This window comes from Protomyctophum bolini (assembly GCF_963924005.1).
Source record: "Protomyctophum bolini genome assembly, chromosome: 21".
In the NCBI taxonomy this organism is placed as follows: Eukaryota; Metazoa; Chordata; class Actinopteri; order Myctophiformes; family Myctophidae; genus Protomyctophum; species Protomyctophum bolini.
Genome location: NC_137882.1, coordinates 7,487,828 through 7,501,914, shown reverse-complemented (window position 1 = coordinate 7,501,914; position 14,087 = coordinate 7,487,828). Strand labels below are relative to the sequence as shown.

The 14,087-nt window shown below is 43.6% G+C and overlaps 2 protein-coding genes across 3 annotated transcripts in view; both read right to left on the bottom strand.

The window, feature by feature from the left end:
- Positions 1 to 2,870, bottom strand: part of dipk1c (divergent protein kinase domain 1C) — a 56,916-nt gene extending 54,046 nt beyond the window's left edge. The window contains exon 1 of the mRNA XM_080793545.1: positions 1,543 to 2,870. The gene's annotated coding sequence lies outside the window, so the exon portion shown is untranslated. The remainder of the gene's footprint in view (positions 1 to 1,542) is intronic.
- A 3,223-nt stretch (positions 2,871 to 6,093) lies between these two features.
- tubb6 (tubulin, beta 6 class V) overlaps positions 6,094 to 14,087 on the bottom strand; it is an 11,513-nt gene continuing 3,519 nt past the window's right edge. The window contains exons 5-9 of one of the 2 annotated variants that reach the window (XM_080794358.1): positions 13,795 to 13,923; positions 12,632 to 12,869; positions 10,912 to 11,126; positions 9,744 to 10,115; positions 6,094 to 6,925 (exon numbers count right to left, since the gene is read on the bottom strand). In XM_080794358.1, the coding sequence (XP_080650484.1) occupies positions 9,747 to 10,115; positions 10,912 to 11,126; positions 12,632 to 12,869; positions 13,795 to 13,923 (951 nt within the window). In that variant the 3' untranslated portion in view covers positions 6,094 to 6,925; positions 9,744 to 9,746. The remainder of the gene's footprint in view (positions 6,926 to 9,743; positions 10,116 to 10,911; positions 11,127 to 12,631; positions 12,870 to 13,794; positions 13,924 to 14,087) is intronic. The other variant, XM_080794357.1, reaches the window with a different exon arrangement.

Sequence of the window (14,087 nt, the reverse complement as noted above, 5' to 3'; positions counted from 1 at the left end):
GAATCCCACATTTGAAAAAGTCTCAATGTCTAAAAGAATGTTCTGCCTCATGTCCAGTCTCTCAAACGACCTTTTTAAACATTTAAACGTGTCACTCTCTCTCTCTCTAAGCGATGTCGTCCGCCAGTAGTCTGACATCATGTACTGTATTTGGTGATTAGGATTATAATTTAGCCAGAGCGTCCAAAACCATGAAGTCATCTCGCTTCTACTCTGGGCTCACACAAGTCTCCAGGGCTCTGCCGGAGCTGTTGTGCACTTCTAAACGTCCTTTCCGTCAACAGCTGTCTCTCTCTCTCTGTGTGTGTGTGTGTGTGTGTGTGTGTGTGTGTGTGTGTGTGTGTGTGTGTGTGTGTGTGTGTGTGTGTGTGTGTGTGTGTGTGCGTGTGCGTGTGCGCATGTTCTCTGGCAGTTGATGGTAATTTCGATGCCAGGATAATTGCAGCAACCAACAACAGTACGCTACTTAAGTCAAAATACCCTGTTACAACTAAAAGGCCTGCATATTTCAACTTCAAATTAAGGCATCAATATTTACAGTAGACAATTACAAAATACTACATTTGTCTCCAGATTTGTCATGCTCTTTCGAAAATACGCTGTGAGCTTTTTTATTTTCGAATATCAGAAGTAGGGATGTCCCGATCACATTTCTTTGCTCCCGATCCGATTCCGATCATTTGATTTTGAGACATACCAATTCCCGATCCGATCTTTATATTTCATACACTTTATACACTTTATACACTTTATGCCATGTGAGAAATGTATGTCACTCTTGTAGAAAAAAACACCATTTACATGGCTTTGGCTATCATTCAGAGATATATAGCAGGCCTACTAGGACATTATCATATCATGGGGGTTGCATTTGTTTTCATCATGGGTCTACAGTATTTCACGCCTCTGTGAATGTCTTTGTTGCATGATCTTTGAGATCCAGCAGTGTTTGCCACTGCTGGAACTAGTGCCCCAGGAGGACAAACATCAACAAGCATAAACATGACAGTTTTCACAAAATATAATTTATACATACTTTCTTTGAGATTTACATTAGACACAAGCCTATTTAGAGTTAGACACTATTTTATTGAAATAAAAAAAGAGAATCTCCGATTTATGATCACCCCATCCGATCGGGACATCCCTAATCAGAAGTATAAAGTATGGTTTAACTGTATGCTTTGTAATGGTAAACTAAATCGGCAAAGTAACTAGAAACTAAAGCTGTCCACTAATTGTAGTGAAGTAAAAATACAATATTTACCTCTGAAATGTATAGTGGAGTAAAGTATCAACAAAAATACATCAAAATTGTACATAAGCACATGAGTACATTTCATTTCCCCCAATGCCAAAGAAGAAGTCCTTCAGATAATCAGAACTGTTACTGCATGGTTGCTTTGTTTTACTGCCAGCTTTCCAAGGTTTATGTATCAAGGTATTCTTTCTTGTTGTGTTTTAAAGTATGCAAACATATTTTAGTTCATTTGACATTGTAACAACATTGTGACGTACTGCCTGCTTCCATTTTTGACTTACTGTCTTCTTGTGTTGTACCTAATCAGGCTTGGTGTCGGTGACTGCTTACAGTTAGAGGTTGAGTTCGGTTGAACTGGTGAGAGGTGTTGAGGTGATCCTAGTTGCTAACATCAGTGCCCCCTGAACAGAAGGTCAAAGGTTCAGTCGTGGGCCGTGGCCTGCACGTGTCCGTCATCATCCCCGCTAGATGTCCGGCTAGCAGCTCGAACCACATGGTTCACGGAAGGTCCTTCTTCTTCTTTGCCCGTCTGGTTTTAGTCAAGACACTTAATCCGTTAATGAGAACCTGAGACCCGGGAAAGACCGCAAAACTCCAAACCAGGGGTCGAATGTCCCTGAACGTTATAACTCTTTGAAGAGCTCAGAAGGCTGTGCGGTCCGGTGTGGGTCGAGGCAGCGCGCGCTCCGCGTCTCTCTCAGACAGCCGGCGGAGCCAATGGTCCTCGGGGGTTCTGGAAGTCATTAGAAGGTCCTTGATGTGGTGACAGCAGCCAAGCAGAGGTTTTAACCTCCAGATGAAGCTTTCAGTCGTCTCGCAAACAAAAACACTGCGGCCGGCTCTCGCGTCCCTTTCCAGTCTTTAATGTCTGTCAAAGAAAACTAACACTGATTGTCTCTCAAACAAAAATCAAACTCTCTCTCGGAAACACAAACAACAAAAACACGGTCCTGGAAAGGATCGTCTCCTACATGTCCTCCGAGTCCTCTGAGACGTGTCCCATCTGTCCCACCCTGATATGTCATTAATGTCCTTCACGTCCCACCCTGGGACGGATGGCGGCAGACGGATGTCCAGCGGGTGATGGCGGTGCGATGATGTCACAGTAGAGCTGTCAGGTGCAACAAGCTTCCTCAAAGGCCAGCTTCATTGATTGAACTTCTCCTCCTCACACTGTTGAAGTCTTTGCCATGTCTAGTCCAGCTTGTTGAGTGTGTGTGTGTGTGTGTGTGTGTGTGTGTGTGTGTGTGTGTGTGTGTGTGTGTGTGTGTGTGTGTGTGTGTGTGCGTGCGTGCGTGTGTGTGTGTGCGCGTGCGTGCGTGTGTGTGTGTGCGCGTGTGTGTGTGTGTGTGTGAGAGATGCTATAGCAGCGTCAGAGACAGAGGTAGTGTAGCTGTGCTGTGTGTGCCGTCATTCCCAGTAAGAAAGGCTCCGATTTCCACCTCTGCTGTTGCCTCTCTCTCGCTCTCTCTCGCTCTCTCTCTCGCTCTCCATGCTGGCTGAATGTCTGAAAGTGCTTGGCTAGGGCTGGAGTTACGAACAGAGTCTCACGCTGTGTGTGCGTGTGCGTGTGCATGCTCATCGTCTTTGCTCGCTCAGCTCCATGCTGCTTCCTTCCTTCAGTCAGACACACACACACACACACACACACACACACACACACACACACACACACACTGTGTGTGTGTGTGTCTTCTGTGACTCACTCCATAAAGTCTTCTTGCCACTCCTTTATTCTGTCTGTCTGTCTGTCCCTCCACACACACATTCTTATGCTACTGTATCTCTCTGTTTCTCCTACACGGTCTATCCTTCGTCTCTACTTTTCTCTCTTTTATTAACTCCTTTATTAACATTATCTCTCTATGTTTTCGCGATTTCTAATGTTCTCTCTTCTTAACCCCCTCTCTATTGTCCCTCTTTCACTTCTCCTCTCTCTCTCTCTCTCTCTCTCTCTCTCTCTCTCTCTCTCTCATAACAACAGCCCTAGGCTCAGAGGCATGTCGGTAATCGTCCCGTTTGTAAAAACACAGGATAGTAATAAAGTTGTGCAAACCACAGCAGTGCACATGCAGTGCTGCCAGGCTGTGACCGCTGCGCTGGCACGGCTTTGATGTGTGCAGCCATACAGTAGGTCACTGGTTCACTGGTTCACTGGTTCACTGGTTCACTGGTTCACTGGTTCACTGGTTCACTGGTTCACTGGTCCACTGGTTCCAATCCCACCCTGTAGGTCAGCCATTCACAAACCTTTTAGCCGTGTGGTCCAAAAGAGAAATTAGACTTCGTGCCACCTTATGGACTTGTAGATCGGCTATTTTCACTGCTTCTTAATCATTTGTTTTCTAATTTATGGATTTAAATTTATTTGTTCATACAATTACTGGGGGAAAAAAATCTTTGAATTTGGTTTTCAATTCATGAAAAATTTTGCTTTTTCTTTAGGAAATGTTTTTTTTTTAATGTTTTGAAATTATAATATTTAAAAACTAAATGTAGGAAACAAAATATAACAAGGGACCCATAAAAATGGGTCCCGACGTAGTGTTTAGAAACCAGTGCTATTGGAACGGAATCTAATGAAATATCTAACGAAAACTAAAATAGTTAATTTTTTCTTTTTGATGATGGGGTCATTGTTTTGAACTTTATCTGTTTTGTATGTGTCTATGGAGTTAACATTACTATAATAGACCTCCAGGTATGTGGTTATAATATTCACACGTTTTTTACTCGAGTTGTGACCCATAAAACTTGTTCCGTGACCTACAACTGGGTCCTGATCCACTGTTTGGGAACCAGTGGTCTCTCTCTTTGTGTCTCTCTTTCTCCTTCATTCTCTTCATACTCTCGCCTATACTTCTTCTCACCGCCTGCATGTCTTCTCTCATTCTCCCTCCCTCGCATTGTGTCCAGACTCCATCCCTCACTGTGAGAAGATGACATCGACCTACGCATGCAGGATTTATGCCCCCGTGCAGCTTTGCAATGACATTTTTGAGTGAATGCGTGCCTAGCGATGGATATATAAATAGGAGGAAAGAAAAGTAAAATAGAGACAGTGTGTGTGTGTGTGAGAGAGAGAGAGAGATGCAGTATACTGCAGCAGAATCAGGTGTGTGTGTGTGTGTGTGTGTGTGTGTGTGTGTGTGTGTGTGTGTGTGTGTGTGTGTGTGTGTGTGTGTGTGTGTGTGTGTGTGTGTGTGTGTGTGTGTGTGTGTGTGTGTGTGTGTGTGTGTGTGTGACGTGTGTGTCAGCGTGCGTGTGTGCATAAAATGCGAATGCATGGTTGCGCGTGTGTGAGAGTGAGATAAAGTAAGTCACCATCTGCTCAGCGTCACATTGAGCTCAGAGGTCTTAATGAATTAACTAATTAATGAATGCATTAATTAATCAATCAACCAATTATGTCCCCGTTCGTCATTGGCATCACACACACGCACCAGCCCTATTCTTCTTTCTCGTTAGCATTATCCACTCATCAGTGGCTGCTTGTTAAGGCCCCTCATTAACAGGGAGCCAATCGTTTAGGCCACCCACCCTATCGGAGTAGATAAGACTTAATTTAACATACTCAGAAATAACTGACTTTGCAAATGTTCCTTATCGAGGACACAGCTTCCACCTTGAAGTTAAAAATCCACCCCCCCTCCCCTCCCCTGTCTATAGCCTATAAGAGTTTAAGAAGTTATTTCAGGACAATTTCTTTTTTTTTAAAGCCCCCGAAATTTGCATGCTTTCTTGAAATGGACTTTGCACAGCCCGAGGTCATTGAATAATTCAGCGGAATAAATACATATATTTGCATGGGAGACATTTGATCTCGTTTCTTATCCGACTTTGCTTTAAATATAAACAAATAGCTTAGCTTGACCTTGAAGCGTTGAGCAGAAACTTTGCAATGAGCCCGTTCATATTTCGGTAGAACTAGCTTCTGATTCTCCAGTTATTTGTAATATCCTTCCTGCCTGCCGGCCAGGGTGAAGCTATAGCCTAGTACTCAGTGAAGTTTGACAGTTGGTAGTGGAGCTAATGAGCTTTGTTACATCGTCATCTTCTGGTGGGTTGGTGTCATTGCATCAGCTCTTTCTTGTTATTGAAAGAGTGCAGCCTAGTATTAACCACTCTAAACCCCTGAGGCAGCATCCATATTCTGGTGGACAACCATTGCAGGAAAATAGCGGATTATACAAGCTCACAATGCATCGCAAACACTAGTATGCGTTGTGAGCAAGTGGATAAAGGAGTAAGCTACTTCACCCATTTTCTCCCTATCAATTACACACGTCATTGAATTATGGAGTTTTTCAGTTTCAGACTTAATTAGACTCTTGATGCATAATTGAACCTTCAAACCTGTCTCAGCTTCTCCAGAGAGAAGAAAGGCTTTTGAAGCGCGCCATACGAGTGATTAGTACATTATGTGGAGATCTCTGTATCTGTCAGTTCTTAATTGTTCCTTTTATGCCCATATGGAGTTCCTCAATGTCACCATTATAATGTCCATATATTGGTTGGATTGGTTGGATCCAACCAAATGAAGTCAAAGTGATGTTCCGCCCGCCGACTCAGGCAATATGTACAGTATACACATCTCACGTTGGGCTGTTTTTTATTTTTTATTACCGGTATATATAAATATTTTTAATAGTACTGCTTTATTGCCAATTTGTCAGGATCCGAAACCCAAATAGATTAACCTGTATGGGATGAAAGAGATTCAACCTTGGATGGACTTCGATCCTCAATGTCTTTATTGGTTTTCTTTTGTTACAATTTCATCAACAAACGTAGAAAAACTCAACCACACGATTTCACTTCAGCCAAACAAAATAAAATGAATAAAACACTCCACATGTATAACACTCATAAATTATGAATGGCAGCCATAGGAAGAAGTCATCAAAACGTGATCATGTGACAGTGATGATCTTCAAAAATGTCCAACTTTTATTGGAAGACAAACTTTATACTATTTAGGCCCCATTTACACTGGCAGCTGAATCTATTCTGAATCAGATCTGTGACACATCAAGATTGAAATGATCCGATTGGTTTAAATAAGTCTAAATGCAGACTAGGTCACATGGAATCAGATTTTCACAAATGTGACTTAAGTCACATTCAGAGGTGGTTTCAAATCTGATTCAAATCTGATTTGAGGAGATCTCTCTCAGTCAGAATGCGACAACCCGATTTAAAGTGGATTCCACGTGACTTGTTTGTGACTTGGCTGTGGCACAGTCGGAATCTGATTCAGGCTGCAGGATATGGCTATACCAGTGTAAAATCAGTCTGAACACACATATCTGTTACAGATCCAATCTGGTCACTTGCAAATGCAGTGGGAATGGTCAGACCAAAAGATCAGATTTTGAGAAATAAATCAGATTTGAATCGGATTTGACTGGATGTGACTGGGGCCTAAATTATCAGTGTTCATTTCACTCTGAGAGTGTACAAATGGAACCAAATTGATCCGTAAGGGTCCATTTGTATACACTCCCGGCGTGACGGACCCGTTAATGGTACATTTAGACCCCGGGTGGGACCCGGACCTGACGTTGAGAACCCAGTGCTTTCGGCCCCTAGTCGACTGGGTCGATGTTCTCATCCTGGTCTCTGATTGGCTGCTCTGGCTGCTGGTCCTCCTCACTCCACTTCCTATTTGAACAGATATTCACAGATGTGTCAGTCACAGACAGTGGTGAAAAGTAACTGTACTTAAGTACAATTTTGATGTATTTGTACTTTACTACTTTTAACTTTTACTCCACTATAGTTTTTTTTAAACGTTTAGTTAGGCTACTTTGTAGATGTTGATTATTATTAAAAAACATACATTAACCACTTAATTTTGGCCATTTGAAAATAGCCGATCTAAAAGCTTACAATGAGTCGCATCGCGAAAGCTGTTATTCCGACCAGTTCCTTTCCCCTCCATCAGGCGCCCAGGCTGGCCAGGGGGAGGCAGTTTAGAGACCAGGATTACTGCATTAGGGTACCCCTTAGAGATGAAGCAGGGACCCCAGTACATATTGTGTAAAATTATCTTGCAGTGGTTATGTTCAGTCTCTCTCGGGCTCTGTACTTGGGCTGGGTACTTGATCCCATGTACATCCCAATCTACATGGGATGTAGATTGGCTAGAATGTAGTTATTTATTCTATTAAACATGTAGAGTGTAGTTATTCTGTTAAACACACGTATAATGTAGTTATTTGTTGAAACTGTGTGGAATTTGCATGTATGCGTAGTACCTCTGCGTTGTCACAAGATGGAGCACTTTCCTAACATTCTGTGTGGTCTCATTAGTGGTATGTGTGAGATGAAGCATACTCAATAGTATGTTGAAAATAACATATTCTATTAGTATGTACTAGTACGTTAGTATGAGATTTCAAGAAGAGTGTTACTCAGTGAAGTGCTGTGGTAATATAGAGAGTTGATGGAGAGCAGTGGTGGACAAGTAACAATTAAGTACATTTACTTGAGTTGTCTGCCTACTTTAATAAAACCTTTGAGCTCTGTACATTACTTGAGTTTTTGATAGAATACTTTATTAACAAGTTTGTTAACAGTACAGGTAGTACCGTCAAAAGGTTTCGCTAAAAGGATAACACAAAAAGCCCCTGTGAGTGATACAAAAACACATTATGTCGACTTATTTTAGCTATTTTAGTCATGTGACCCATTGGGCTGCTTCACTGTCAGCTGGCCTCCTGACACAAGCATGCTGGGATACCAGCTGGACATAGCAACACACACACACACACACACACACACACACACACACACACACACACAAAACTCTTTGGTGGATTCTCTACTGCGTGCATATCCCAGACTGTGTATTGTTAGCTTTGTGCCTTGCTATAAAGAAACAGAAGCGCTAGCTCAGCAGCTGTTTACAATTCCATACATCAGCGAGTCTAGACAGGCTTCAGTACAGGACCTAAACCATCGTGTACAGTTTCATAGGCCATACAGTATGTGCTTCTCATACATTTTCATGTCAAGGATTTCCAAATGAATGTATGTATTTGGATATCTGAAAATAGTTTGTGCCACATGAAAGATTTTCTGAAAATACCAGATCAGCAAGAAGTTCCGATGCATTATGAGCATTTCAGATCCATTTTCAAATACCCAATTTAGCTGCGGACCCCCCTGGAGCCCCCTCAAGGACCCCACATTGAGAACCATTGCCCTATATATATACTACTGTACATTACAGCAGTAGTAGTAGTACTGCCTGGAGCTATCTCCCGTGGCTAAGAGGGGATTGGCCAGCAGTGGACCCTATGGAACCCCCTCAAGGACACCTGGGGGTCCCTGAATCAAAAAGTAGCATACATTCTGACCATAGTCCATTTCCCTATTATGACTGAGGATTAAGGACAATTATGAGTAATCTTTTACTTACTGACAGACACACAGGTGTAACATGCACCTGAATAGTAAACGCGCACGTGCTCGCACACACGCACACGCCTGTCTATCTGTCTGTCTGTCTGTGAGGTTAATCCACCTACAAACAGAAGTGCTAGGAAGTCAGTTTTGAGCTACAATGGAGTGCTGTAGACAGGGATTAGCCAGGCTGTTGACTGGGACATTTTCTCTACTCTCTGTCTGTGCACTCATGTACCCCGTTACGTTACTGCTCCACCACCCATGCATACAACGGGGTTGAAGTGGTTACACTGATTTTGACGCTACCTTGACTAAATTAGAGGGGACCCTTTGGAACCCCCTCAAGCATCATGGTTTTCAACCTTTTCTGGGTCATCATGGCCAAATTGAAAATCTCAAAAGCGTCCACGGCCCACCCATCGGACCAATGGATGGACTATTATCTGTAAAAACATAAATAAGATATGCACATCCCCATATGTCTGCTCCCCAAATAGGTTGAAATAAAGATGGGGAGCAGACATACAGTATATCGTGTGGACAATAACATTCCATTGTTGTTTTCTGACTGGGTGGGCCACGTGCATCTTTATTTTAGTTATCAACCAATTGATCGTGTTCTGACTTGGATCAACTAGCTAACATACAGTAGTAGTATACTATACTATAATTGTTTTTTGTCAGGTGAAGCCTGGCCTATGTTCGATGCCGTTGGCTTCAGCGATAAACTTTGGTGCAACCTAGTCATGATTGACTGCCCGAGTCTGACGCTATACTCTGAAACGTTCTGACCCCATACTCGGAAACGCCGCGCGGAGGTCTCTGCACCGCCGCGCGGAGGTCTCTGCACCGCCGCAGCGTGAAGTGAGCCACTGACAACAGCGGCTAATGTTATGAGCTAACTGTCTGGAGCTATACAGGAAAGGCATACCGAATCACAGAACCAACTGAACCAACAAAAGAACGAAACCAACAGCCGAGACAACAAAAAAGAAAAGGGGGGACAGATGCACAACAGATGGCTCTTGTTTTATATTATATTAATGTAATATTATCATTAAAATCTTACTCCTTACTCGTGGATGTCGTCCTCCTCCTCGTCATCGAAGTTGTCCTCTCCGTCGTTGGCGGTGGCGTCCTGGTACTGCTGGTACTCTGACACCAGGTCGTTCATGTTGGACTCGGCCTCCGTGAACTCCATCTCGTCCATGCCCTCGCCCGTGAACCAGTGCAGGAAGGCCTTGCGGCGGAACATGGCCGAGAACTGCTCCGACACGCGCTTGAACAGCTCCTGGATGGCCGTGCTGTTGCCGATGAACGTGGCGGCCATCTTGAGGCCGCGCGGCGCAATGTCGCACACGGCCACCTTCACGTTGTTGGGGATCCACTCCACGAAGTAGCTGCTGTTCTTGTTCTGGATGTTGAGCATCTGTTCATCCACCTGAGGAAAAACAAGCCAGCTGATACATATAGTGCTGGACAGTAATGAAGTAGCCTACTTTTACTGTAATACTTTAAGTATATTTTTTGATGACAATACTTTTGTACTTGACATTTACTCAAGTGGAACTTCTCCCATCACTGCTAAAATAGTGGGGATGTGTCGTCACCCATAGGTTTCTATACAGAGCTGCTTTGAAGCCGGTAGATCAGCAAATCCAAATGCACCATCTTGGATTTCCGGTTGGAAATGATCTAATCATTAGATCATTTCCAACCGGAAATCCAAGATAGCGTTAGATTCTAATGCTATTGGAAGGAAGGGGACCGAGGGTGCGTCTTCACTCAGTAGAACCAGAAGAAACCCTTCTTTATTTCATAATTATTGGCAGCATAATAGAGGGTATGCAGTTGCACATGCATAAACTCAGTGGCAAATCCAGTGGCAAAGTGAGTTTAACATTGTTTAACGCAATCAGATTTCTGTTTGCATTCCGGCATAACTTCCGGGTATGATGATGATGTCACACACATACCCTCTATTTACATTAAAAACAACTTTAAAATACCGAAGTCTTTATGAAAATGTTGGTAATAAAACCAAGTGTAATGTCCTGTCGTATTTCCGTTGGCTTTGATGGGATGAAATGTTGTCTTTAGCGGGAATTTGTGACACTAGATCGAATCTACACCCTTGATGAGAACTGCAGTGTCTTTCATTACTTCCACACACTGGCTTCATTTTCAAGACGGAAAGCTCACGCCACCTGATAGGGGATCCTAAACAAAGCACACACCTCCTTCATGGACATGGGGCCGCGGAACACAGCCGCCACCGTCAGGTAGCGGCCGTGGCGTGGGTCGCAGGCCGCCATCATGTTCCTGGCGTCGAACATCTGCTGGGTGAGCTCGGGCACGGTGAGGGCACGGTACTGCTGACTGCCGCGCGCCGTCAGAGGAGCAAAGCCTGGCATGAAGAAATGCAGCCGGGGGAAGGGCACCATGTTGACCGCTGTGTAGATAGATGGACAGATTAACCACTTAAAAGTTTAAATACGCACAACCGTGTTCTGCAATAATACCAAAAATAGCCGATCCACAAGCTCCCCAAAGCTTGTATAACCGTAACATTTTCAGACCACGTAGCTCAGTGGTTTTCAACCATTTTGATACCAGGGCCCACTATTTATTTCCGAATTTTAGCCACGGACCACCATTTGATGAGGTTTAGTCCCTCAGACCCAAAACTAAAGAGTTTTGTTTTTGTCCACAATTCTATGCTGTATTTAGGAGAGATAACAGGCAAACGATCAAAATAACAATTCTTCTACATTTTCCAAAAGTGTAGACTTCTTGTAAATGAAGTAATTCAGATGTTTAGCAGTAATGTTTAACAACAATGTAAGTAACATGAAACCAAGTTGGTAACCATTTGGTTACCAACTCTCCATCATTTAGCTGGGGACCACCTGGAATCCTCTCAAGGACCACTGGTGGTCCCCGGACCACTGGTTGAAAACCACTGACGTAGCTGCATGGCTGAAAGTCTAGTCCTATATTGAGCTGATCAGAGCAATGTTCAGCCAGTGTTAAACAATTTTAATACAGGAGGATAATGACATATCCAAAACAACAACAGGGAAGAGTATTGATCGATTATTTAATCAAATTAACCATAGGGTATATGCACAGCAGCCATTTTGGAAAGAACTCTTCCTATTCCTATACTTCCTTCACAGGTTGATGATACCAATTAAGGCTCTGTTCCATTTAGTGTACAGTGGTTCTCAAACTTTTAAATTTCAAGGACCCCCCTCTGAGATTTGTACAAGCATTTGGAACCCACTCAAGGACACTTTGAGACCCACTGGTGGTAGCAGAGTGTTTCCAGTGAGCCAACATGCACAACAGCAGCACCCTGACTCTGTTTGACCAGAATGGAACAGAGCCTTCATCATCGGTAACACCTGTAGAGGAAGTATAGGGAGGTGGCCCGGAAGTATAGGAACAGTTATTCTGTGTGCATATTATAACCTATATAGTATTATCGTTAATATTTTCTACATTATTAAGTTGATTTAAGGCCTATTCATAGTACAGTTTTGGGTGGCCACGGTTAGTAAAAGCAGAGAGATGTGTCGTGTGAGCGGTGACCACCGCTGCGTGATGTCATGATGTAGTTTTTGGTGGTCACCTCTTCACCCGAAAACTGGACTAGTATGAATAGGCCTTAACCCATTCTGTACGGGAACCCGTTTTGGTGTTAGCATCATGTTATGCTTTAGCTATTGAAAAATAGCAGATCTACAAGCTCATAGCGCGCCACCGAGTGGCGCGCTACGAGCTTGTAGGTCTGCTATTTTTGAAAAAATCGAAGAACGACTGACGTTTTTAGAATCTGATCTCAGGTCAGAATGGGTTCATCAGACCAGTGTGTGTCCCAGTGGAAACCTCGTATGAATCTGATCTCAGGTCAGAATGGGTTAACAGTGCACTCCCTATACAGCAGAAACGTGCCTAGCTTGCGCAGGTCGGCGTTGAGCTGGCCGGGGAAGCGCAGCGAGGTGGTCACTCCGCTCATGGTGGCCGACACCAGGTGGTTGAGGTCGCCGTAGGTGGGCGTGGTCAGCTTGAGCGTGCGGAAGCAGATGTCGTAGAGCGCCTCGTTGTCGATGCAGTACGTCTCGTCCGTGTTCTCCACCAGCTGGTGCACCGACAGGGTGGCGTTGTAGGGCTCCACCACGGTGTCTGACACCTACACACGCACACACACATGCACACACACACACACACACACACGCACACACACGCACACACACACACGCACACGCACACGCACACACACACACACACACACACACACACACACACAGGATATTTACAATTTAGGCATTTAGCAGACGCTCAGCTATCCAGAGATATTAATTTGAATACCGTACGTATACTGGCACTTAAAAGACGAGAACAGGAGGATCACGGTAATCAATAATCAGTGGTGGGCGGTAACTTAAGTACATTTATTTGAGTGCTTTGATGAGCATTTGTTTACTCAACTTGAGCATTTGTATTTTTGGATACTTTTGACTTTAACCCCAGTACATTTCAAAGACAAATACCATACCATACCATACCACCTTTATTTATATAGCACATTTAAATAACAACAAAGCGCTTTATAATAAAATATAAAAAAACACTTAATTTAAAAACAAATAGGCTATTGTGCTTTTGCTCTACCGGAAAATGTACATAAATGGTATAGGGTCTAGACTCTAGGGACTTTATCTAAGCCGCTTTACATAGATTGTGCATTACATTCACACACATTCATACACCGATGAGGTAACCATGCAAGGCACCAACCTGCTCATTGGCACTAGGGGTTCAGTGTCTTGCTCAAGGACACTTCGGCATTAACTCTGGGGGAGCCCAGGTTCGAACTGGGAACCTTCCCTTCCGGTTGCCCTGCGGCCACTCTACCCCTGAGCCACTGCCGCCCCAACCATAACCACTTAAGCCCCGTTTCAAATCTAGTGAAAATAGCAGATGCACAACATAGCAGCCCCAAGTACTGGTTGAGTAATTTGTCCTCTGCAGGTAATTATAATAGATATTTTAATACTTAATCCTGTCCATCCATCCATCATCATCCATTCCTTCCTCCCTTCTTCTGTGTCTACCTTAGGTGAAGGCATGACGCTGAATGTGTTCATGATTCTGTCAGGGAACTCCTCCCTGATCTTACTGATGAGCAGGGTTCCCATCCCAGAACCAGTCCCTCCTCCCAGGGAATGGGTCAACTGGAAGCCCTAGAAACACAAGCACACAATTGTGATGAGCATGATCATTATCTATTGTCTTTAACCACAAGGTGTCAGTGTCTGTAGTGAAATCCATATATAAGGGCACACAGAGACAGGAAGTGAGATCAGCTAGAGTTCATGTCAAGGACAAACATTTGTATACCTGTTTG